The 27,849-nt window shown below is 32.9% G+C and overlaps 1 protein-coding gene across 1 annotated transcript in view; it reads right to left on the reverse strand.

Moving 5' to 3' along the window:
- Positions 1-2,718: 2,718 nt before the first annotated feature.
- The window catches only part of LOC115888778 (follistatin-related protein 5-like), a 198,144-nt gene continuing 173,013 nt past the window's right edge, over positions 2,719-27,849 (reverse strand). The window contains exons 4-18 of the mRNA XM_030908621.1: positions 18,471-18,553; positions 18,298-18,414; positions 15,082-15,213; positions 14,513-14,657; positions 14,169-14,453; positions 12,794-12,891; positions 11,225-11,366; positions 11,111-11,167; positions 8,979-9,100; positions 8,228-8,476; positions 6,418-6,525; positions 6,130-6,283; positions 4,785-4,985; positions 3,353-3,499; positions 2,719-3,219 (exon numbers count right to left, since the gene is read on the reverse strand). Of these exons, the coding sequence (XP_030764481.1) occupies positions 2,996-3,219; positions 3,353-3,499; positions 4,785-4,985; positions 6,130-6,283; positions 6,418-6,525; positions 8,228-8,476; positions 8,979-9,100; positions 11,111-11,167; positions 11,225-11,366; positions 12,794-12,891; positions 14,169-14,453; positions 14,513-14,657; positions 15,082-15,213; positions 18,298-18,414; positions 18,471-18,553 (2,264 nt within the window). The 3' untranslated portion in view covers positions 2,719-2,995. The remainder of the gene's footprint in view (positions 3,220-3,352; positions 3,500-4,784; positions 4,986-6,129; positions 6,284-6,417; positions 6,526-8,227; positions 8,477-8,978; positions 9,101-11,110; positions 11,168-11,224; positions 11,367-12,793; positions 12,892-14,168; positions 14,454-14,512; positions 14,658-15,081; positions 15,214-18,297; positions 18,415-18,470; positions 18,554-27,849) is intronic.

The following is a 27,849-nucleotide window of genomic DNA, read 5'->3' on the forward strand; positions in this document are numbered from 1 at the left end:
AACGCGGAGTTAAATTAATCTCGGACAGGCTGACGGTAACGCCAGCTACATCTCAGACAGGTTTTGTGACACAAAGTCGCCCATAAGGTTGCGTATCTTCGTATTTCTTCAATCAACGATTTTATGGTAGTTACACGCACAAGCTTCTGCAAAAAAACTGTGACATTAGGGATTTTTATAAAGTGTTTGTTTAGTAGTGATATCTTCTGTATTATGATACAGGGTGTCCTATATTGAAGAATAAACATTATATGTTTTACAGATTAAAAATATCCAAATTCTTATGAAGATATTCGGAAGAATACAAAAATTTCTTTTGCGTTTATTTGAAGCGATATCTTAAAATAAATTCCACTTCATAATAATTATCATATTTTTTCACTTTTTTAACTTGTTAGGTACTTTTATTTTTGGATTTACAGGTATATTTATTGGTGAATAAGGTCTGATTTTCAGTGAGCAAGTTTTTTTTGTATAGTATTTGAAAAGAAAATACCACTACTCTAAGTTGATGACCATGGAAGACCCAGTACTTTTTAATCTCGTTCTTAATTAATATTCTATTATACAGGGTCGTTGATATGTATGGGAACGGTCGATTATTAATTATTAGGTAAAATATAAGAGGTACCGCAAAAGTTAAATGTGAAGGTTATAGGGTTTTTAAATATCTATTAGCGGGTAATAAATTTAAGTATACAGGGTAAGTCATAAAGTCGTGGCACATCAAAGTTTTATTTTTTTAAATAGAACTCCGATATAATAGAAAAATTGAGATACACACAATGTACCTCAAACCAACCGTTTCCGAGTTATTGACTTTTGAAAATATCACTTAAACAATTCGATTTAATTAATTTCGATGTGTTCGGTTTCATTTAACCATGTCATTCTGCGGAAACTGTAATACGTAATAATATTTGACATTAGTTTTCAAGTTAGTATTTATAGATGTATAAAATGAGATTATATCAAGTCTAGAAATTACAAAATTTTTTCCTTTAACATAATATCAAAATCAAAACTTCATAAATTCAACAATTTTCGAATTATGAAGTTTTGATTTTGAAATGTTAAATGATAATTTTGTAATTTCCAGACTTGATATAATCTCAGTTTATACATTTATAAATGCTAACTTGAAAATTAATGTCAAATATTATTATTCTCTTAATATTATTATTATGTCTCACAGCTTCCGCAGAACGGCATCGTTAAATGAAACCGAACACATCGAAATTAATTAAATCGAATTGTTTAAGTGATATTTGTAAATGTCAATAACTCGGAAACGGTTGGTTTGAGGTATATTGTGTAATTTCGACTTTTGCTTAGAATTGAAGGAAGAACCGAAATATGCAATAATATACAGGGGGTTCTATTTAAAAAAATGAAACTTTGATGTGCCACGACTTTATGACCGATCCTGTATACTTAGATTTATTACCCGCTAATAGATTTTAAAAACCCGATAACTTTTATATTTAACTTTTTTGCGGTATCTTTTATAGAGGTGGAATTCTAGTTCCTTGGGAGGAACTAGTTCCTTAGTTCTAGTTCCTCCAGAGGAATAGTTCCTTGAACTAGGTCTTTAGTTCACAATGGTTCCCGACTAACATTGGCATCCCCGTTGCTTACTAATGGGTTTCGTTGTCAGTCAGAACTATTCACAGTATGATCTGTATAATTTTTATAATGTACGAAGTATAATGAGTCGTGTAATTGTGTATGTTAAAACATATAGGTAAGTTTTATTGCAGATAAAAAAATTTAAAAAAAACTCAAATCAGAGTTTAAAAACTATATCACAAATCAATTGGAGCAAATTTTACGAAAAATTGCATTTTTCCTCACTTCAAGCTTTTTGTTTTTGTTCTATTTTAGGGACCTAAAGTGAAACATTCCCATAAAATATTATATATATGAACAAACTAAAAATCAAAAACAGTATCCACAACAATTTTTTCTGGTAATTACGCCGGCTGTGGCAATAGACAAGGCCGAATCCATCGTCGTCGCCTTGTATTATATCTAGGATCTGTCGACTGAATATAGATTTCCGTGAACTAGTCTTTTAATTAGTTCCTCTAGGTCCGGATCCGATAACATACGGTTGGCACTCCCCACGTCTGCCTAGCGTCAATAGCGCTGGCCGATCCGTACGTAAACTAGTCTTTTATTTAGTTCCTCTAGTTCCTTTAGGTCCGGATCCGATAACATACGGCTGGTACCCCCACTCCTGCCTAGCATGAATCGCGCTGGCCGATCCGTACGTAAACTAGTCTTTTATTTAATTTGTATGTTATCTGTAATCTGTGGCACTGCCGCACCAAAGGCCCCACTTCCCACTTCTGTCTAGCATCGGGCTACGCGCGCTGGCCGGTCCGTCGCCGTCGCATATTATTATATCGGTCACAGTCTCGATCTCGGAATAGGTCCTGAGGAACTAGTTCTTTTAGAAACCAGAAACTAGTTCCTTTCATTCCGTGGTCCGAATAGTTCATTGGAACTAGTTATTCACGAACTACACACCTCTAACCTCAACCTTATATTTTACCTAATAATCGACCGTTCCCATACATATCAGCGACCCTGTATAGCTACATACATATCACCAAGTAAAAATATATTATATATTATCACCAAGTATATAGGTATTTATATACTTAATACATAATAATAATATATAACTGAAAAAAACGTCATAGTAGGTGTAAAAATAACATTTTAATTTGAACGAAATTTAATCACTGTTTGTCACTATTATGACTGTTATCACCTTGGAGATCTCTACACCTGCTCTATAACGTAGTTTCTATTCAGTTATACAGTAGGTACACTAGCGTAGTTTTAGTAAATTATACTTGACCGACTTTCATGTCTCCATGGAATCAATACACTTTTCTACTTCTATTTCTAAATGGGAATACACTTAAAAAGCAAACGAATAATAACATTTTTTCTTGATATTGTATTATAATAAATCTATATTTTTCTAGTGATACTTCTGAGTGATCCACACAATTTGAGACGGCTTGGTTACGGCACTGATTTCACAATTAACTGTTCGTGAATGACCGTTTATTACGAAGAGGGCGTGGTCGCTGGGCGTGGCCAGGAACGTGCCAAATCGTCCAGCGGTCGTGATTGGTCGGGCGGGGTTACCCCACTGGGAGAGGGGTGAGGCCACGCCTACTCCTGTTATTATTTCCACTTTACCTTTAAATACAAATAAATTAGATAAATAAATTTGTCTTTAAGATGTAATTGATGATCAAGAGGTTGTTTTTAAACACTTAAACAGGTCTATAATTAGATATAGTGTAGTATTGTTAGGGAGAAAAATGTTTACCAGTATTTAAATTAACAAATAGTAAGTCCTCCTTATTCTGACTGCTGGCGTACAAATCATAACTGTGTGTTGTCTGACTTGGATAGAATGCAATATCAGAGATGTTCAAAGTTGTTTTCACATCAAACGAAAATTCCAGTCCATGTGCTGTAAAAAATATGAATTAGACTAGGTTCTACAACATTTAATACTTAGTTTACTAAAATAGTTAAATTTTATAGTGATAGTTTTATGAGAGATATTGTTATATTAGAGTTTACTGATAATTTAGGAAAACTATAACCCTATACAGCTTTAGAAAAGTTTTTGCCTCATGAAAATATGTTATTTTAGTAAGTATAAATAAAATATGGCTAATGATCCTGGTTAGGTTTGGTCTATGCCTGGGAAAAAAATGATATATTTAAATATAAATCATGGAAATAGTATTTAAACCTCTATTTTATTTTAAATACTTTGATGGCATTTTTGACCCTGAATTGTTTAAAACTTTTATGTAATTAAGGTCGAATTGTTATTTATGTATCTGTTATTTAGACATAACAGTACACAATAGCTGTTAGTTCCGAAAATAACACTCCGCGAACATTGGAATTCTGGCCCTACGCTAGTCTTACTAGATATGCACCAGTTGTTACTTTCAAGAAATAACAGCTTTGAAAATATCAGTGCCTTGACATTTATATCTGTCGATCTGAAGCCGGGATCGCCAAGCCACTAAATTTTATCTAACTTCTTGAGTTGTTATTATTTTTTGATTTCGAAAACTTAAACAACAGTCAGCAGTTTTGTCATAAAATTGTAACTTGTGTGGCTTAAGGACATATTAATTTATCCTTTTATTTCTTTTTGGTCATTATTATTATTATTATAAGGGTATTGTAGGGCAGTTTTCTACAAAGAGTATATATGTTTGTTCATAAACAATTAGAAAATAACAGATAACGAAGATCCTATCTGTCGTAACTGTTATATCAAAATATTTCTCTTTTTTATATTTTTAAATGTCGTCTTCACAACATAATTATATAAAAACATAATTGTTATTTCTTACCTTAAGCTGTTATTTTTAAATAACAGTATGTCTCAATGGCTAATAAGAAATAACAGTTTTTTAACCACCTTTGGATGTAACTACACTGTGATCGCCTGAAAATGGCCTTACAGTAGATGTAAAACCAAAATTTGTGTTCGAGATCTACTGTGTCTATCGCTGAAGGTTGACAATAACCTTAATAACAGTTGCCAACTGACAGCTTTTAAACTTTGACATTACAGTAAAAAAAAAAATACTTTATATTTCTTATATTGTGGCTTAACTAGACCGGTTAAAAAGAATTCGTGGTTACTTCTATGCCTAATGTGACGTTGTTTTTAATGGATCATCCAGTGTATATTGCCCATTTAGTTACCCATTTCAGAATATTATTACCTGTAATCTCTTGTACTATTAACGTTGCTCCAGCTTTTGCTCTATCGAAAGTAACCAGCTTACGGGAATCAGGTGATAGGTAGGGTTTGCCAAATAGGGTTGGTACCGTTGAAATAACAGCGTCTGTTAAGTAGTCCAGTATGAGTTGACCTGTGGGCTTTTTGGTTATCGGTTCACGACATTCCATAAATACAAATCCATCTAAAATAATTATTGTTCGTTTATATTGAATAAAACGTCAATATCAACCTGTTAACATATTATTTCTAAATTCATCTTTAAATTATTGTTAAAACAAGTATATTAATAATAGTCAATACAGTCTGACAAACGGATCTGAAAGAACGAGGCAAAGGTAAGGGGAATACAGTTTTTTAAAAACATGGCTAAGATGTAATTCATAAAATATCCATAGGCATGCGGTGCTTTATGAAAATATATCAGGAATTTCTGTAATATTTTCCAGTAAACTTTATAATATTCTAATTAGGACTTTAAATGTATCTAGATTCTGTTAAGTGATCTCCTAAATATAGAAATATTTGTTTGAAAGCGTGTACCAATTATAATCTACACAATTTAAGTTAAAGGTATAGCATACAATATAATAATACCGCCACTGGATACAGGGTGATTCTTATCCCATACGCATAAACTTGGAAAATTATTTTGATGACAAATAATGAAAAAAATGTTAGTAAAATATTTTTAGATTCTGAAATAATTTGGTTTTTTTTTTTCACAACAAATTTATCAACTTTATCAGTAAATGCACATTCAATTTAATGGAATTTACGTTTTTTTGTTTTTATTTCAAATAGTTTGTTATCTCTAAAAATATTTTACTAATTTTTTTTTCATTATTAGTCATTATTCGTCATCATTTATACTAGTCAATACTAGTCAATATTTCCACTCTTTCAGGGGAGGGGCATAATGTAGCCTGGCCATTGGGAAAACGTTATGCGCATGGCTACCACCTGGCAATGACACGAACGAGGATCTCTATCATTCAGCGTTGCCGGCTTGCGCGAAGCAGATGATATCTTTAGGAAATATTTAACTTTTATAATAGGCAGAATGAAGCATATCCAATTAATTAAATAAATATATTTATGTATATATCTAATAACAAGGACTACGTTAAAATATCTTAGCATATATATTATTAGGTATGCTGGAATGAACTAAACTTAAAATTAAATTAAAATACATTAAATGCTTAGGTAATATCGAGGAATTTTACTATTATATAATTAAACTTGGCAACATCGATTTTTTGTTACCGCATTCTTTTCGCTGTTTCAGATCGTTTGTTAGATAATACAGAAGAATAGAAACTTACACAGCGCGGAGAACTGTATTTCTTCAGGTACGCAATTGTAGGGTGCTAAGTCTACTGATCTTGTGTATCTCAGGTTTTCTAAGTCTAATTTGTATAATCCTCTTTGATTGGTATGTGTCACATATCCATATTTAAAAGTGTAGTGTGATATTTCCTAGAAATAAAGAGAAACTTTGAATAAAAATTTAAATTTGTAAAAATTAAAACACAAAATGGTATTTCTTACATAAACTGATGTATTATTTATCTGAAATTTTGATAATTATTGTAAATATCGAATAAAAATACCTGGAAAGGGGAAGGTAAAAACAGTCCAGTAACCATGTCGAACTGACCGTCAATGGGTTCGGGATGGACCGTGTGATGTTTTCTCTTTTGCCCAGCATCCCTGATTATCTAAAATAATTTTACATTTTCATAAAACATCATATTTATTTGAATACATTTTTTTCTAACAAAGACTTTCTAAAAAACTTTCTTTCGTTTTTTCTAACAAGGACTTTCTAAAAAGTTCTTTTTTTTTAAAAACTTTCTTTCCTAACTCTTACTTTTGGGTCGGTATTTATATGTGTGGAAGTAAATCGCATAGGGATCTTATTAAGTCGGAGTGAGAGAAATGCGACGGTGTGCTGTTGCGGCGTTGCCATATTTCTCCGATACGCGTTTCCCTTTCAAGTAAATTAAAATCACGATCGTAAACCGCTTATTTTTAAAAGACTTTTTTTTTGAAAAGATAACTAGATAAAATCATTAAGCCGCCCATACATTATTAAACAAATTGCGCAACAAAGCGATGCGCAACGTTGCGTTGCATAACTGATTCAGCGTTCCATACACTATCAAACAAGTTGCCCAACAAAGCGATGCGCAACGTTCCGTTGCACAACTGCATCACTCATGCACTTAGTAAAATTTTGGTCAAAATTTTTATTAAAGCGCATTGTTTGAGAAACAGTCATGTCCTCATTTGCCATTGCGTCAATTATTATCGTATATACCCTAGGTGATGTCCATGATACCAAAAAACGAAAAAGAAAACAAGGAATTTGGATGAAGGAACTAAAAGAACTAAAATATTGCACAACGAAGCGCAATACACACATACACTACACAACGCGATGCGCAAACGCCTGTTGCACAAAAGAATTCAAACATTCTTGAAACTTATCAAACAATTGCGCAACGCATCAAACGTTACCATACATTGGCAACTCGTTGAGCAACAGTCTGTGTTGCGCAATTTGTTTGATAATGTATGGGCCGCTTAAGATATGTTTCTGAGTATTTGAAATAGAAAAAAAAAATTATAACGAGAAAACATTAATAATCGCGATAATTTAAAAACTCAAATTTTTATCACATAACCTTGAACTGCTAATATAGAAATTAATTCCACGCTGTGTTCGACATAATGTGGATCAACCTGCTCTCACTACCGGTCTCGGGGCCCTACCCCATCATCAGGTGAGCTTGGGTATTTCCACAATATGTCGAGCACAGCGCAGAGTATATAAACACGACTTGTCGTAAAGTAGCGGTAAGATATTAAGTCCCGCATCGCGGCATTTACGACAAGTCGTGTTTATATACTCTGCGCTGTGCTCGACATATTGTGGAAATACCCAAGCTCACCTGATGATGGGGTAGGGCCCCGAGACCGGTAGTGAGAGCAGGTTGATCCACATTATGTCGAACACAGCGTGGAATTAATTTCTATATTAGCAGTTCAAGGCAAGAAACTCTTATATTATTTTATTATATACCTAGAAACTGCAATAAATTTATTTTCCATTATTTATTAGAAAATTTTGAACGGGAAAACGGTAGTATTGACCCTTTATGTCCCTTAAGTGCTGTTAAGAAGGTGAGTTTTGTAGATGTAAATAATAACTGTTTATATATTTATAATTAATTTATTTTTGTTTTCTAAAATATTTTGTTTAAAAGAAAATATGTAAAAGTGGGCAACGCTGTGCCGCTCAAGCTTAATCACGTGACTAAAAGTTTATTTATAATATATAGAGAGCAGAAGACCATAGTAATATTGTTTGCCATTATTTTTTATAAGTACTCTGGTTAATATTTTGTTTTATTTTACCTGTACTGTTTTAATTCCAGTATCACTCTTGTTTCTCCAGCTGAGGAGCCACAATTGATCTAAATGAAGCACTTTCTCTAGTTCGACGGGTACTTTGTCCGTGCCCACTACATCAACCACTGCCATTTGAACGGTGGACACCACCAAAATGCGATCTAGATTAGGCTGAGAAGCGTAGATGTAACGATTGGAAATTGATACAGCTCTGCCCCATGAGCATTGGATTCCTTGACTGCCACATACATAGTCCTACAGTATGAACATTTTAAAAATGAGCATTTGCTGAAATTGTGTTGTTTTTCAAATAAGTCTAAAATAACCGAGTTATTTTGGATTTATTTGTAAAAAAATATATTTTTTTATCTTAAATTTTGAGAACCACTGGAACTTTCTTGGGTTTTCTTTCTTGTAAATTTAAGATACTACCTATGTTGCCATATTATCAAGATATTATTTTGTTAACTAAAGCTTAAAAATATCCATTTTTTTTTTCAAAAAATTCCAAATTTTGTTTTATTTTTTTAAAAATTAAAATTTGCCAATTAAAAATATCAATTTGTTACAGACTCATCCTGTATTATTTATTGGTATCTTTTTTTTAGTTTTACTTTTTTGATGACAAACATAAAAAAACATGATATACAACAAAATATTACAATGTTACGAGCGTTGATGCTGTTGCTTTTAAACAGTGATTTCAGTTAGTAAAGGAGAAGTTTATATACAATTTTATTTCATTAAATATGCATACCTGAGTCCCTGGAATGATGTCTGTGCCTAAGATATGATGATGCAGCCTACAAGTCGTGGGCTCATATACTGAAATACCCCACTCGTGAAATGCAAAAAATCTATGCTCTTCATTGGTAGGACCTAAAAATTGATTTTATTTTAGTTAATTTTTTTGTAAGCTTGAAAATCGTTTTCATCTCTAACTATTAATTCTCCATTAAATCAATGTCTCCCTATGAAATAGGGGGTACGAAAAAAATAGTATAAAGGTCTAGATTCTATGACCCTATAAAAAAATACGTCATGTATAATATTAAAAAATGTTACGAGAAGCTTGATTTGCATGCATCCGTTATCCGACGATACGATGATGCAATATTAATTTTATTGGTTAGAAAATTACGCTGTTTTTAAACTGATTACATTTTCATGCCTCCGTTTATCGGATATAAGATTTGCTTGTGATTGGTGTCATTTTATATTTTCATTTCCATAACGATTTTGCTGTTTTACTTATAGTCTAAGAACTAGCAACGTTTTTTCGAGAGGGAATTTTAAGAAAGCTGGTTCTTTAATATATCTTTTGCTATGCTCTTCTGAACAGAGTGTGGAACGTCTGGCGGCCGGTAGACGTTGCGTCCATTACTACGTATTATATCTATGTTCAACCTCTGTTCACTAATGCGCATCACAAATTCGCCCTGTATTTCAGAAACTAAGAAGACTAGGACAAACCTATGTGTAGCATATTTAGGTTCATAAAAAGTAGCAAGTTAATGTGAAAATCGCATCAAGAGAGCGAAAACTGCTGCGTCGAAACACCGGTTCCCATTAAACACCGAAGTTAAGCGACGTAAGGCGATACTGGTGGATGGACGGGTGACCGGTTCGAAACTCTGTATCGTGCTGTTGTCCAAAAAAAAAGGCAAAAGTGTAAAATCTATTGACACATACTGCTCATTCACGCCGGTTCGAGGCCGGATGAGATCGGATATCTCGTGATTAAGAGTCGATTTAGACACTTGCCCAGTCGGCAGGCCATTGACTATGATATGGCCGAGGACCGCGGTTCGGATTCCGCGTAAACAAAGTAGGCCCCGTCCAGATTAGCCTTGGCAGCAAAAAGGAGACGTTAACTCAAATCTTTACTTTTTTTAAAGATATATTAAAGCAACTTTCTCAAAATTTCGTTTTCGTTTTCCCGACGTTGCTAGCTCTTGTACTATTATATTTTTATTAAGGTTAGTTTAAATTTGTCAAAAAAGTGTCAAAACGCCCGCTGATCGAAACGCAACAGAACATGATTTATTACTTTTAAAAATTATTATTTTTTTTTCTGAATGCGTTAGAGCTTTTATGAAGTATGTAAAATTAAAATAATAAAACATATGATATTACGTAAAAGTAAATAACCGTTTTAAATATTACGATATTAAGTAGAAAATAATTATTTCTATACAACAGATTTATGTTATTTCAAAAATTAAACAAAAAATATATTTAAAAAAATAGGAAGTAGTAAAGCTATAAGGGTTCTATGACACTATAGAAATACAGGATGGTCCGAACTGTATTCCGGAAACTTCGGTTAGGTTAGGTTAGGTTAAGTAAAAAAGTTCGTATAAATGTATGTTTTAAAATGCTTAATTTCGAAGATACAGGGTGTAGAAGTTTCATTTTGATTTCGATTTTTTCAGGCTAATTTCTGAAGTAACATCAATATTTGGATGAAAATTGGTGTCACGGAGTTTTTTGACATAAGAAATTTGATTTTGATGTTAATATGACTCTTATTTGTTTACATAATATGTTTTAATTGTTTTAAGAGTAATAACTTTTCGTCCGTACCTGTATAAATATCATAAATTTTTCTGCGAAAAAATGATGGTAAAACACTTTCTATTGAACATTTGGCACAAAAACATTTCAAATTTATGATTTCAGTCTAATAACTATTTAATCAACATGTTTAATTTATGTCAATGATGACAAGTATTGATAATTTCGATTCCAAATATCTCGAGAACCATTACTCGTAGTGATTTTTACCAAGAGACATTTTTTACGTAAAAACGTCGTAAATAAATATATGTAACTTTTATCTTTAGTTAAATTGGAAAATAATAATTTTAATTACAAACATACACTTACTTTGTGCAGTGGGTTGGTCTTGAACCACTAGAGAACTAATATCTCTTGTTAATCCTCCTGCAACAGATTATTTAATACTTGTGAATAATGGTTATTATTTTACGTATTAAGTACCTGTGTTGGTAGCTTGGCACATGTAAGCTCCAGTATCGGCAAAATCTATTTTTCTAATCCTCAGCGATGTCCCGTTTCCCACTATTTGAAATTTTTTTGTCTCGTCAATTTTAAGTTGCTCATCGTTCTTTAACCATTGTACCTATATATCAAATCAAAATACGTTGTTTTTATTATATGTAGTTATTATATTTATTATGTTTTGAATGATATACTAAAAATCACTTTAATAATGAATATAAATAAAGCGATGTAAAGGTATAAATCAATAATATTTCAATACATTTTTGCCTCTTTTGGGAGCTTTATAATCGCCAATGACCAGCGATTATAAAACTGATAAAAAAGAGTATACAGAAGATAGCGCAGTTAGTCTTGTAGTTAGTGAGTTAGTTTTGTAGTTAGTATGGTAGCAGTCTGTGAGTCAGTTAGTCAGAGTCATGATTAAATTCATGTAAGTATAAGCTATATTTTCTGTATACTCATAAATAAAAAAGATTGGTATTTCCTCATTCCATTTATATCATATTTTATAATTTTATAAATAGATATTTTTCATACAACTTGATGTTTTAATTAAAAGGAGTTGCTAGGTCGTCACAACACGTCCTCATTTTATACGTCCTCGTCATATTTACCATGTTCTACATTACAAAGTCCTAATTTTATTTCGTTAAGCTAAAACCGTAATCTTTGCAAATGACAAATAAATCGATACGCTCGCGGGTCTGCTCTTTATGTCGTTAATAAATCGCATCACAGTAAAGGTTTTAATGATGTATTTTTGTTGTTCGACGGAAATGGAGAAACTAATGAGCGTAGTTCAGCTATAATCGCGTAATACGGGTCGCTGTGCAATCGATATAGGCAGTTTCCGAGCCGATGGCCAACTCTTTTGAGCTAATGGCTCACGTAAGGCTCTCAAATAGTTTGTTAACGCCAATTTGCGAAAATGCCTGTTCGATAATGCTATTTCTGCTACATGATACCGTGTTTTCTAAGTTCTAATAGGATTAAAAAAAATATTCTCCAAAAAATCCTATATGGGTATTTGGCCACTGCAAGAAAATCTACAAAATAAAATAATAGTAATTTGTTTTTGCTTCCGACGCGTGACGACGGAAAGATTTTTTAAAAAAATATTGTTTACTTAGAGAGGAGAAGAGAAGAGAGAAGAGAGAAGAGAGAAGAGAGAAGAGAGAAGAGAGAAGAGAGAGAGAGAGAGAGAAGAGAAGAGAGAGAGAGAAGAGAGAAGAGAGAAGAGAGAGAGAAGAGAGAAGAGAGAAGAGAGAAGAGAGAAGAGAGAAGAGAGAAGAGAAGAGAGAAGAGAGAAGAGAGAAGAGAGAAGAGAGGAAGGAAGGGAAGGAAGGAAGGAAGGGAAGGAAGGGAAGGGAAGGAAGGAAGGAAGGGAAGGGAAGGAAGGAAGGGAAGGAAGGAAGGGAAGGAATTTCTTACATCTAAATAGTATTTTGGAAGTATGCACGCAGGTGAATGAATGCTACCTGTATTATTACACGGATCAGTCGAAGTATATATTATATTTTTTTAATTTAAATGGATTTTACTTACTTGTGGAAATGGCTCACCAGACACATGACAGAACATTTGGGCATCCTCTCCGGGTCGTTTTGATTGAATTTTTGGCATTACATGAACTTCAGGAGCAGCTAAAAGAAATTGTGCTTTAGTTAATACCGTTATAGTTTTTTAATAAACGTTATTTAAAGACCACAGTCTCGGTTAATGTCATTATTAATTTGAAAAAGAATATCAAATAACCTATTTTAATTTTAGATATTCTGAATTTTGAAATTGAACTAGTATATGCTGTATAAAAACTTGATAGAAACACTCTTTATACAGGGTGGTCCGAATTGTATTCCGGAAACTTCGGCAGCATATTCTGCAGATAAAAATAAGTAAAAAAAATCGTATAAATGCATGTCCAAAAATGCTTAGTTTCGGAGATACAGGTGTAGAAGTTTCATTTTTATTTCGATTTTTTTCAAATATTTTCTGAAGTAATGTCAATATTTGAATGAAAATCGGTGTCTGGGAGTTTTTTGACATAAGAAATTTGATTTTAATATCAATATGACTTCTACTTGTAGGGGGGGCCTCCATATATTTTTTAACTGGTTTGAAGAGTAATAACTTTTCGTCTGTACTTATATAAAACTACTGAGTAAAAAAAAATATATTTACGACGTTTTTTACGTAAAAAAGGTCTCTTTGTAAAAATCGCTACGAGTAATGGTTCTCGAGATATTTGGAATCGAAAATATCAATACCTGTCATTATTGACATAAATTGAACATGTTGACTTAGACTGAAATCATAAATTTGAAATGTTTTTGTGCCAAAAGTTCAACAGAAACTGTTTTATCACCATTTGTTGGAAGAAAAATTTATGATTAATTTAAAAAAATAAAAATGTTCCAAATTTCAGTGAAATAACTATCTACTCAACATGTTTATTTTTTGTCAATAATGCCACGTATTGTCTATTTCTATTCTAAATATCTTGAGAACTTGTTGCTCGTAGCGATTTTAACCAAGATATATTTTTTACGTAGAAAATCACGGAGATGTACATTTTTTCACTTAGTAGTTTTATACAGGTACGGACGAAAAGTTATTGCTCTTCAAAGCAGTTAAAACACATGTAAGTGACGCCCCCTACAAATAGGAGTCATATTGATATCAAAATCAAATTTCTCATGTCAAAAAACTTACCGACATCAATTTTCATCCAAATATGGACGTTAATTCTGAAATTATTTGGAAAAAATCATAATAAAAACGAAACTTCTACACCTTGTATCTCTGAAACTAAGCATTTTAGGACATACATTTATATGAACTTTTTTTACATATTTTTATCTGCAGAATATGCTGCCGAAGTTTCTGGAATACAGTTCTGACCACCCTGTATAATACTTACTATGAACAGTTAATACGTGAGTTTGCACTACATGGGGATTTCTCTGAGCACTGCAAGTGTAATTCCCCGCGTGTTGTAGCTGAACTTTGGTTAGGTAGAGACTACCGTCACCATAAACCCTTACGTCGTCTTGGTCTAGAGCTGCTAAATCTTGCCCGTGCCTGCGCCACTGAACGGGTGGGATCGGTGAACCAGTGACGGCGCAGTGTAGCTCGACGTTATCTCCTAAACGTGCCGAGATTTGGTTGATTTCGAGGGCTTTATCCAGTGTTACGACTGAAACACCTAAAGAAACATTTGGCAGATGTATAAATTATTAGCAGAAATAAATCAAATGGACTTACTATATAATTTACTAAAAGCCAGAGAAAATTCGTTTATGTTTAGTTTTTTATCTTCATCTGTATCGTCAAAGTCAATCATACTGGCCAGTGAACATCCGCTGGTAAGATTGATGACATTAGTTAAATCTTGATCTTCTTTGCTAACCTACAAATTCAAAAAAAAAATGTTTCATTAAAGTGTACCTAAATATTATAATCTTAATAAGTTAAAGAGATAATTATCATTATTAGATCTAAATGTTATGCATCTTTAGGATTATACAGGGTTCAGAAATAGTGCGTCGGACATCTGTAGCTCATAGAATAAAAAAACTTAAGAATTTTGTTTAAGCGCAAATCTAAAGGATGTACTAAGATCTATTTCAAGAAAATATTTTAACTTCAAGAGGGTGAAAGCTCAACTTTCGAAAATATACAATAGTTTTTTAAGGTTTTTTTAAGCGGTACAGTTTTAGTATATACTTTAGGTTTGCATGTAAACAAGATTTCCAAGTTTTTTTTTATTTTAGGAGCTACAGACTACAGATGCCCGACGTACTGTCTGTATACTTATTATATTTTTACAGTACCTGTTCCAGTTCTTGCTTTTCGAGATGACCATCATTGTTCTTGTCGTAGTGAGAAAACATCATAGACAATAGAAAATCTTTGCTTTGGTTATCTGCCATCAACTTAGCATGATTGTACAGCAAAAGATTGTCCTAGAAATAAAAATGAAATGTAAAATATTCACTTGGTCCTTGAAGGAGAATGGGAAAAGATAACACAATATATTTGCAGCCTCATTAACAGTAGGAACCTACGTCTACCGACAGTTATAGCGGCCAGGGGAGGTACAGTACGTCTGTTGGATCTGTGTCTATGAAAGGAATGCGGACAAAAAACATTTAAATAAACAACGATATATCTTATACGTCGACTTGACGAGTACGTCACCGCAAATCGCTCCGCCCACTCATTTAATTGGCTACTTCCAAATTTGTCGAATTTTTATTGATGGAACGCGTCGTCTAATTTTTTTACGAAAAACATGGAGAATATCGTTTCCCCTCTCACGGATACCCCGTAGCTATAGAACGGACAGACGTACTGTAGTTATATATTTTTTTTTTTTTTATTATTTATTAAAGTTGAATATATTTATATAGAGTTTACTAAAAAATTACATAAATAGGCTAAAAGTAAAAAAATATAACACTTTAAACTTGACAGGTACAGTTTACATTTTTGTATCTGAGTGTGTTTTTCTGCTCCTTTTTTGATATTATTAAATTTATTAGAACGTACCTTAAGATAAGCACATATAATATAATAAAATAATACACATAATAAAATAAAATAACGGTAAAATAAATAAAATTTTGATTTAAATTTCTTGTACTGTGTCAATAAATTTCCAGGACTTACAATTAACGAAAATAATGTGAGATTAATATAAATGCAAAACTTCTAATCTGCGCAAAGCGAAGTACCGATAACAATGGCCCATAAATTAACGCCAAAATACAATGATTTATAAATTACGATCGTTGTCATAAAGTTTAAATTATGCGATAACAAGTTAAAGTCGAGGTAGTCGCGTTAAATGATATTTAATTAATGGCTTAAATTCTCTTTTGTGTTACACTCCGCGACCTCAAACTCGATACAGTAATAACTTAATGTTCAGGTGAGGTCGTAAGGCACTTAATATTTAATTTTAGAGCTTATAGAATTTCGGTATTAGCTTTAAAATTTTATATCATCAATTTTCGAAATTTATATTTAGCTTTATAGTCGGAGAGAAGGGTGCAAAAACATGCAAGAGTTTTCTGAAGGCTCATATTTTTAAAATCGATTGCATTTTAGTGTTAAACAGCCACAAGGTACAGTCAGCAGTTCCAGTTCCGGGACACCTGGCGCTAGAGGTAGGAATTCTAGTTCCATAGTTTTAGTTCCTCAAGAGGAATAATTCCTTGAACTAGGTCTTTAGTTCACATTAGTTCCCGACTAACATTGACAACCCCGTTACTTGCTCATAGGTTTCGTTATATGTCAGAACTATTCACAGTAGGATCTGTATAATTTTTGTATTTGTATAATGTACGAAATATAACGAGAAGTGTAATAATTGCGTATGTTAAAAACATATAGATAAGTTTTATTGCAGATAAAAACAAAAAATTAAAAAAGAAACTCAAATCAGAGTTTAAAAAACTATATCACAAATCAATCGGAGCAAATAATAAGATATTTAATATTGGCATATGTGTAGGTGAAGCTAAATAATAAGTATGAAGGTAAAGTTTTCTCACTTATTTTACGAAAAGTTACATTTCTCCTCACTTCAAGCTTTTTGTTTTTGTCTAAAATCTACTTCGTTTTATAAGATATTTCTTAATCTTAGAGACCTAAAGTGAAACATTCACATAAAATAAAGAACAAGTCCGTGAACTAGTCTTTTAACTAGTTCCTGTCAGTCCTTTCGGTCCGGGACCGGTAACATACCACTGGCACTCCCCACCCAGCATTGGGCTACGATTGCGCTTGTCGATACGTACGTAAACTAGCCTTTTATTTAGTTCCTCTAGGTCCTGATCCGATAACATACGACATACGGCATACGGCTGTCACTCCCCCCTCCCGTCTAGCATCGAGTTACGATCGCGCTGGCCGATACACCGCTGTTCAGAAAAGGTCCTGAGGGCCCTTTGAGAAACCGGGAACTGGTTCCGTTCGTTCCGAGGGTCCGGGACCGGTAACATACCACTGGCACTCCCCACCCAGCATTGGGCTACGATTGCGCTTGTCTATCCGTACGTAAACTAGCCTTTTATTTAGTTCCTCTAGTTCCTTTTTCCTTTAGGTCCGGATCTGATAATATACGGCATACGGCTGGCCTCCCCCCTCCCGTCTAGCATCGAGCTACGATCGCGCTGGCCGATACACCGCTGTTGCATATTATTATATATCAGTCCTCAGGACCTTTTCTGAGGACTCTTTGAGAAACCGGGAACTGGTTTCGTTCGTTCCGAGGGTCCGGGACCGGTAACATACAACTGGCACTCCCCACCCAGCATTGGGCTACGATTGCGCTGGCCGATCCGTACGTAAACTAGCCTTTTATTTAGTTCCTCTAGTTCCTCTCGGTCCGGGACCGATCACATACGGCTGGTACTCCCCCCTCCCGTCTAGCATCGAGTTACGATCGCGCTGGCCGATACACCGCTGTTGCATATTATTATATATCGGTCCTCAGGACCTTTTCTGAGGACCCTTTGAGAAACCGGGAACTGGTTCCGTTCGTTCCGAGGTCGGGAATAGTTCAATAAAACAATTCGTTCTAAACTTCCCCATCTCTACCTGGCGCTGAGAAGCGCACATAGGTGTAATTTTAATTAATACCTGCAAACTGTTTTCTGAAGGCTGAAAATTTGTAAATAGCATTCGAATACAATGTAAGCTGTCACTATTCTCACTTCCATCAGCTGCTGACTGATGAGGTTCTATTATCGACGAGTCTGACTGTTTTTATTAATAAATATATTGTTTTCACTATTACCTTGCAAAGTTTCTGTTTTCAGAAATCACTTTGAGTGATGATTTTTTTTAACAGCGCGTTTGAGGTAGCTCTGATGCCTTGTCTCCCCATACTGCTTTGTCTGACTGTTTATATTTATTTTTTTTAATTTTTAAGTAAGTTTTAAAAAAATTGAGTAAGAATTTGAGTAAAAAGTTAAAAAAAAACTATTTCTAACTAAACTACGATATTCGCTAGAAAGATAAAACCCAGAAACGTAACTTACCTTCATAACTTCGTACTCCTGCATAGAACATTCGTCGCGTCCATAGTAATGATCTTCAATTTCATTTAGTAAATTGGTTAGGTCTCCCGGTTTTAAACTAGGAAGCACCAGGACGGACTGAAATTGAAAATGCATAACAGTAATACTTTTTAAAGCTCATAAATTTTTATTACCTGAACATTTTCTGGAGTAGCTAAGGAATTGTTTTTTTGTTTGTAGCTCGACAGAATACTTTTTTTCTTCGTCCAGTTTCGTTCTGTAAAACAACATAATATAATTGGTTATGATGCACATTTCTTTAGTAAATATGTTATTATAATACTAGATGGCTTTAATTTTGAATTTAAATGACAAGCAACAATTTAAACTTAATATGTATACTCTACCGGGTGCGCCTCAAGTGGCTCCTGCTATAACTTTTTGTTTTTCAGATAAAAAATTTGGTATGTTAGTATATGACATAAATTGGGTTGATTGACGTATTCAATTGTTGTTAGTCACTTTCTGTTTCACCAGAAATTACTACAACTTTTGATTTTAAATGTCAATTCCGGTATTTTGTTACTTTAATATTTTAATAATGAAATTTAATATAATGACATACCTATATAATGACATATATGTCAATTTTGACATTTCGCTTAATAAAAAAACGTATTTTAAATTTCAATCTAGAGCGCCATGAGTATGTAAAAAGCACTAATTCTTAATCAAAGAAGCTAGCGGAAAAATATCTTTGATCGTTTAAGGTTTTTAGTGTCTTGTCCTGGCCGGTTAAAAGATTCCCAAATTGGCAATTTTAATCATATCTCAATTTTTCAAATGGAACGAGGGTGGCTCATTAGCATATTCGAAAAAATGCATTTTGCGAATAATTTGATACCACACACTTAGTATTTTGGAGTCAAATTTTCGTTATGAATCGTATGTTATAATTTCAAATAAACCATAATAAGCGAAAATGTCAAAGTTGACATATTATATTTCATTTTATTCAAGTGTTATTTTTTATCGAAAGTAGTAAAAAAAATATATAAAAAAAAAATTTTGTTAAAAATAAAAAAGTTGTTTGTTAAAAGTTGTAGTAGACCGAAAACAATTGAATGCATCAATCTAATCCTAATTTATATCATATTAATATATTTTTTATAAATAATTTTTTAACTATATCATATTTAAAAGTATTATTTGGTATTGATAATATAAATAATACCAAATCTCGTTTTAACTGAAAAAATAAAAGAAAGTTATAGGGGTGAGTCACTTTTGAGACGCACCCGGTATAACTGAGCAAACTTTGAATTATGTAGTTTTTAGTAAATATGCTATACGGTGTGTTTCAAAAACATGTGCCTTTTCTGGTGGGGAGATTCCTCAAGTAAAAATAAGATTTATTTTTATATCAACATAGGTCCGATTCTGCTTTGTTTCGTAGCTAGAGGGTGTTAAATTAGAATTAGAATGAGTGGGAGGAGGGGTTAATCACTGCGACCTTACAAATCTATTTTGTGTTCCCCTTTCTTGGGTCATAACTCATCATACAGTCCCAGGGCTTTGAATAAAGCCAGTATCTGGGACGGTTTTATAGAGGGTAGTTCTCCATCTCAATATCAGTCGTACCAAAATTCATGGTACGAATGGTTGTCGTCGGCGCACTCAGTGATGAGGGTACTGGTGTTCCCCATCTTCCCCACAAGTGCATTTGCCGTTTCTTCTTAATTTCAATCTACTGAGGTGTTCATTGAGGAGACAGTGTCCTGTTAAAAACCCTGTGACAATCCGAAGATTGTTCTTACTTAAACCCAGGAAGATCTGTGATTTTCTTGATCTTAAGCCCTCAAACTTTCGAGTGTCTTAGACCGTTGCAAAATTCCATTCCAGGTTGCGGATGGAATCTTCAAGTTCTTGAGTTCCGCTTTCAGTTGGTTCTGGTTTGGAAAACTGAACGTTTTTTTTTCTGGTCCAGTTAGTGGCTCCTTTCGGCGCTCCTTTCCTAGCTAGATTATTTGCTTTTCATTGCCTTCTATCCCTTGATGAGCAGGCACCCAGGGTAGTAGGAGGACATTTCTTTGCCTAATTTATTCGACTTCTCTATGCATTCTTTGACGAATTTCGAATTGATTGATACTGAGTTGATCGCTTTTAACGCTGCTTGACTATCAGATGGCTATTTCTTGTTTCCGATAGTTCTATCTAAAATAAGTTGTACGCATCTTTCGATAGAGGGTGTTTAAATCTTAATAATCTTTCGACTTATTATAATTTTTTCCAAGTAATCTTAGTGATTCGAATGAAATCTTGAGGGTAAAAGTTACTATAAGTGCTACATATTTTAATGCTGAAAAAGCGTTAAAATGTAAATTAATCGAAATTTTGTAGGTCGTTTAATGCCAATAAAAAGTTATCTTTTGATATTTTGTTGAATTTGATGCGCCTTGATGAGATAAACGCAATTTATTAATCACAATTAAAACTAAAAATAAAATTAATAAATTATATATTTTACTTAATTTCTTATTAAATATTATTACTATTAGTCAACCTAGAGCAATTTCAAATAGAAAAATAATGGCATTTAAAATAATTACAATAAAACTAATTTTAAAAAATTTTAACATCTTGTAACTCTAAAAACTATGCATATCCATACCAATGTTTACAGGAACTTTTTCATTTTTTTGATGAGGAATCAATGAGTACTTATTTAAAACTGTCGCAAGTTAAGCGATATTTAATTTTTTAAAAGGTTGCTATTAGACTCGGGTCAAGACAAATTAATAAAATTGCGTTTGTCTCATCAAGGAGGCGAAATCGACAAAATATTAAAGAGACTTTCAATTGGCATTAAACTGCATGCACTATTTCGCTAACAGGAGAAAAAAGTCAGTGGCGTACATGCTTTTTTTTAGAAAATTATTCCAGTGATAACCCATATCCACGTCACTGGTGAATTTGTCGACACTTTCTTAGCTTTAAAATATGTTGCATTTATAGTAACTTCTACCCTCAAAATTTCATTCAAAACGGTAAAAGTACTTGGAAGAAAATTGTAATAAATCGAAAAAATATTAGGACATTAAGACCCTGTAGCTACGAAACAAAGCGGAATCGAACCTATTATGATATGAAAAATTAATCTTATTTTTATGTGAGGAATCTTTCCAAGAGAGATGGCACATGTTTTTTGAAACACTCTATATAATTTTTTACAGAAGCTTTTTTGATATTCATCGAAGCATAAATAATAATCGTATGCAGTTTACTATTGTATGGTAATATTGCTTTATAATTATAATATGTATTCCGTTTCACATTTCTAAGGTCTACCGGAGATCATTTATCAGGCTCAAGCTACAGTATAAATATGAATGTACTCAAATGTAGGCAAAGAATTCATATATGTTATAAAATTTCATACCTGCAGACATTTGAAATTATTTTCATTTGCATGTTGGTACATCTTTTATAATGTTGAAACTGCATCTATTTTAAACTTAAATTGAAAATAAAACAAATACGTCCGTTGGAAAACATGTTGAAGAAATCGTTGAGAATAAAATACATTTATTTTGAAGAACCAGAATCAAATATTTATATTTTTAACGGTGTTATTTGGTTATACCAGGACGGCCGTGACACACAAGATGCGAAGGAAAAGTGGTAACGTTGTTTTTTTTCTTGTAGCGTCGTAACTCGGGCCTTATGTGAGCTAGGGGGATGAAACTCATGTAGAACGTAACCTTTCATGATATTTTGACGACGTTTCGTGTACTACAAAAATCCATCATCAATAAATGAAATCAAAATATACTCGTAGTGCGATTTAAATGAAATTTGTTGTTGACTGATCGCGACCAAATTTGGTGGGTAGGCTATGTAAGCGACGGTGCACAGGGTCCTACCCTGTAAAATTGGATACGACATTTCGTTTATATCTCCATCAGGGTAGGACTAAGGATTTGATATTGAAGAAAAATGTGGGTCGATTTCGGAATGATTGGGGACGGGCTACTGGAAGACACCCTCGAAGTTTCGAACCGATGCCTCTAAATGGATGGAATCATCAGAATTTTTCTTAATTATGGGTCGATTGGAACCAAACTCGGTACGTTGATAGAGGTACTCGAATTGAATTCTCAGACGAACAGATGGACAGGCAGACAGACGGAAGTAAGAAGGTTCACTTCAAATATACGCACATAGTGCACACACAATTTTTTTATGCCGATTCCACAAATAACAACTTAAAACATGTAAAGTTTCATAAAGCTAAAAAAGCCAAAAAACAAATTGACGTATTTTACTAAAATGGTGTGACCGATAAGTTGTTTAAGCATCTATATCAATCACTAATCCTAAAATCCTCTAACAGCATTACCGGCTAATCATGGTTGATCGCTCTGTGGAATATCAATATAACTTCAATTCTACAAACATTTTAAAACTAATATAATAAACTGACAAAAGCAACTAGATTTATATCTAAAACTTTGTTTAAAATTATAAATCAATGTTGATTTACTTCTTTTACAGGTTTTAATAAACTATAGGAGAACGATGAATTACAATCAAATAAATTATGTAACCGAGATAATATTTTCTTTGCGGTTTTGCCGTTCGACCATATTGGATCGATTCGTTCTGGTTACAAGCGACTGCCAGAAAATAAATTTATCTTCCATTTTAGACGTAGATCTAATAGAACCAGCGACTGTTCGACTTCTACCAAAATATAAAATATGGCATCGGAAATGGCTTACATACTGTTTGCTTTTTAGTTTTAACATAAGGAAACGGGCATTTCTCTATACAGGGTGTTTAAAAAAACATGTGCTATCTCTCGTGGGGGGAATCATCACGTAAAAATAAGATTTATTTTTCATATCAACATGATTGGACACACATTAATCTGTAAAATGTCCAATCAGTGTGTCCAATGACTAATCAGTTAAACTAGGTCTCTTTGAGAAGAATGGACGCCTTTTCTAAATTCGAGAATTTTAGATTTGTAACTAAAATTGCGTTTAAAATTACGAATAAATACTGATTTACTCCTTTCGAGGATTTTAATAAACTAACAGAGAACCGCGCATCGCAATCGAATAAATTGTGTAACCGAGATAACATTTTGTTTGCGGTTTTGCCTTTCGACCATATTGGATCGAATCGTTCTGGTTACAAATGACTGCCAGAAAATAAATTTATCTTTCATTTTAGACGTAGATCTAATGGAATCAGCGACTGTTCGACTTCTACCAAACTAGCATTAGACTGGCATTTCTCTATAGATTTACTATTTCTCTATTTTTTTCAAAACGACAGTAATAATACAGAGCAATAGTATGCCATACTGTGTTAGAGGAATTTTAGGTTTTAGTGATTGGCACAATTGGTTCAATTACTACCAACGTTCTAAAACTTATACACTAAACTGACAAACGCAACTAGATTTATAAATAAAATAGCGTTTAAAATTACCGATCAATGCTGATTTACTCCTTTCAAGGATTTTAATAAATTAACGGAGAACGGCGCATCACAATGGAATAAATTATGTAACCGAGATAACATTTTGTTTGCGGTTTTGCCGTTCGACCGTATTGGATCGATTCGTTCTGGTTACAAGCGACTGCCAGAAAATAAATTTATCTTTCATTTTAGACGTAAATCTAATGGAACCAGCGACTGGTTCGATTTCTACCGAACTATAAAATATGGGTTTGATACTTTTGCCTTTTATTTTTAACTTAAGGTAACTGGCATTTCTCTATAGATTACTATATCTCTATGTTTTTTCAAAATGACAGTAATAATACAGAGCAATAGTATGCCATACTGTGTTAGAGAATTTTAGGTTTAGTGATTGGCACAATTGATTCAATTACTACCAACGTTCTAAAACATATACACTAAACTGACAAACGTAACTAGATTTATAACTAAAATTGCGTTTAAAATTACCGATCAATGTTGATTTACTCCTTTCAAGGATTTTAATAAATTAACGGAGAACAGCGCATCCCAATCGAATAAGTTATTTTACCGAGATAACATTTTGTTTGCGGTTTTGCCTTTCGACCGTATTGGATCGGTTCGTTCTGGTTACAAGCGACTGCCAAAAAATAAATTTATCTTTCATTTTAGACGTAGATCTAATAGAACCAGCGACTGTTCGACTTCTACCAAAATATAAAATATGGCATCGGAAATGGCTTACATACTGTTTGCTTTTTAGTTTTAACATAAGGAAACGGGCATTTCTCTATACAGGGTGTTTAAAAAAACATGTGCTATCTCTCGTGGGGGGAATCATCACGTAAAAATAAGATTTATTTTTCATATCAACATGATTGGACACACATTAATCTGTAAAATGTCCAATCAGTGTGTCCAATGACTAATCAGTTAAACTAGGTCTCTTTGAGAAGAATGGACGCCTTTTCTAAATTCGAGAATTTTAGATTTGTAACTAAAATTGCGTTTAAAATTACGAATAAATACTGATTTACTCCTTTCGAGGACTTTAATAAACTAACAGAGAACCGCGCATCGCAATCGAATAAATTGTGTAACCGAGATAACATTTTGTTTGCGGTTTTGCCTTTCGACCATATTGGATCGAATCGTTCTGGTTACAAATGACTGCCAGAAAATAAATTTATCTTTCATTTTAGACGTAGATCTAATGGAATCAGCGACTGTTCGACTTCTACCAAACTAGCATTAGACTGGCATTTCTCTATAGATTTACTATTTCTCTATGTTTTTTTCAAAACGACAGTAATAATACAGAGCAATAGTATGCCATACTGTGTTAGAGAATTTTAGGTTTAGTGATTGGCACGATTGGTTCAATTACTACCAACGTTCTAAAACTTATACACTAAACTGACAAACGCAACTAGATTTATAAATAAAATAGCGTTTAAAATTACCGATCAATGCTGATTTACTCCTTTCAAGGATTTTAATAAATTAACGGAGAACGGCGCATCACAATGGAATAAATTATGTAACCGAGATAACATTTTGTTTGCGGTTTTGCCGTTCGACCGTATTGGATCGATTCGTTCTGGTTACAAGCGACTGCCAGAAAATAAATTTATCTTTCATTTTAGACGTAAATCTAATGGAACCAGCGACTGGTTCGATTTCTACCGAACTATAAAATATGGGTTTGATACTTTTTGCCTTTTATTTTTAACTTAAGGTAACTGGCATTTCTCTATAGATTTACTATTTCTCTATGTTTTTTTCAAAATGACAGTAATAATACAGAGCAATAGTATGCCATACTGTGTTAGAGAATTTTAGGTTTAGTGATTGGCACAATTGGTTCAATTACTACCAACGTTCTAGAACTTATACACTAAACTGACAAACGCAACTAGATTTATAACTAAAATTGCGTTTGAAATTACCGATTAATATTGATTTATTTCTTTCACGGATTTTAATAAATTAACGGAGAACGGCGCATCACAGTCAATAAATTATGTAACCGAGATAACATTTTGTTTGCGGTTTTGCTGATAGACCATATTGGATCGATTCGTTCTGGTTACAAGCGACTGCCAGAAAATAAATTTATCTTTAATTTTAGACGTAGATCTAATGGAACGAACGACTGTTCGACTTCCAAACTATAAGATATGGGTTTGACATTTTTTGCCTTTTATTTTTAACATAAGGTAACTGGTATTTCTCTATAGATTTACTATTTTTCTATGTTTTTTCAAAACATCAGTTATAATACAGAGCAATAGTCGGCGATACTGTTTTAGAGGATTTTAGGTTTAGTGATTTGTTTGACAATTGGTTCAATTAGAACTAACGTTTTAAAAGTTATACACTAAACTGACAAACGCAACTAGATTTATAACTAAAATTGCGTTTAAAATTACCGATCAATGTTGATTTACTTCTTTGGCGGAGTTTAATAAATTAACAGAGCACGCGCATCACAATCAAATAAATTATGTAACCGAGATAACATATTGTTTGCGGTTTTGTCGTTCGACCATATTGGATAGATTCGCTCTGATTACAAGCGACTGCCAGTAAATAAATTTATCTTTCATTTTAGACGTAGATCCAATGGAACCAACGATTGTTCGATTTCTACAGAACCATAAAATTAATATGGGTTTGATACTTTTTGCCTGTTATTTTTATCATAAGGTAACTGGCATTTCTCTATAGATTTACTATTTCTCTATGTTTTTCCAAAACGACAGTAATAATACAGAGCAATAGTATGCCATACTGTGTTAGAGAATTTTAGGTTTAGTGATTGGCACAATTGATTCAATTACTACCAACGTTCTAAAACATATACACTAAACTGACAAACGTAACTAGATTTATAACTAAAATTGCGTTTAAAATTACCGATCAATGTTGATTTACTCCTTTCAAGGATTTTAATAAATTAACGGAGAACAGCGCATCCCAATCGAATAAGTTATGTTACCGAGATAACATTTTGTTTGCGGTTTTGCCTTTCGACCGTATTGGATCGGTTCGTTCTGGTTACAAGCGACTGCCAAAAAATAAATTTATCTTTCATTTTAGACGTAAATCTAATGGAACCAGCGACTGGTTCGATTTCTACCGAACTATAAAATATGGGTTTGATACTTTTTGCCTTTTATTTTTAACTTAAGGTAACTGGCATTTCTCTATAGATTTACTATTTCTCTCATATTTCTATGTTTTTTTCAAAATGTCAGTAATAATACAGAGCAATAGTATGCCATACTGTGTTAGAGAATTTTAGGTTTAGTGATTGGCACAATTGGTTCAATTACTACCAACGTTCTAAAACTTATACACTAAACTGATAAAGCAACTAAATTTATAACTAAAATTGCGTTTAAAATTACCGAACAATGTTGATTTACTCCTTTCAAGGATTTTGATAAATTAACGGAGAATGGCGCATCACAATCAAATAAATTATGTAACCGAGATAACATTTTTTTGCGGTTTTGCCGTTCGACCGTATTGGATCGATTCGCTCTGGTTACAAGCGCGTAAATAAATTTATCTTTCATTTTAGACGTAGATCTAATAGAACCAGCGACTGTTCGTTTTCTACCGAACTATAAAATATGGGTTTGATACTTTTTGCCTTTTATTTTTGTCATAAGGTAACTGGCATTCCTCGATAGATTTACTATTTTTTCATGAATTTTTCAAAACAAAAGTTATGACAATACGGAGCAATAGTTGTAGAAACTGTGTTAGAAAATTTTAGGTTTAGTGTGTTTATAGTTTTCTACTTTATTTGTAGGGTTCACATATGTTTCAATGAAAAAATTACTTTTTCTAATAAAACTATAGTGCTCAATATAGAAAATAAATATTTACATAATAACAGCTTATTTCCATCCCGGCATTTTAAAACAATATTGAAAATTTAACGAAATCGGAGAAGTAACATTTAAAACACAGTTTAATTATTTCTTAAATAATAGAAACGTATATTTAGGCGATTTGAAAATACTGTTAGCTAGGAAGCAGCAAACAAAGACGGAACAATAGGATAAA

Source organism: Sitophilus oryzae, unplaced genomic scaffold (assembly GCF_002938485.1).
Source record: "Sitophilus oryzae breed Bouriz unplaced genomic scaffold, Soryzae_2.0 scaffold_1167_pilon_pilon, whole genome shotgun sequence".
Lineage (NCBI taxonomy): Eukaryota > Metazoa > Arthropoda > Insecta > Coleoptera > Curculionidae > Sitophilus > Sitophilus oryzae.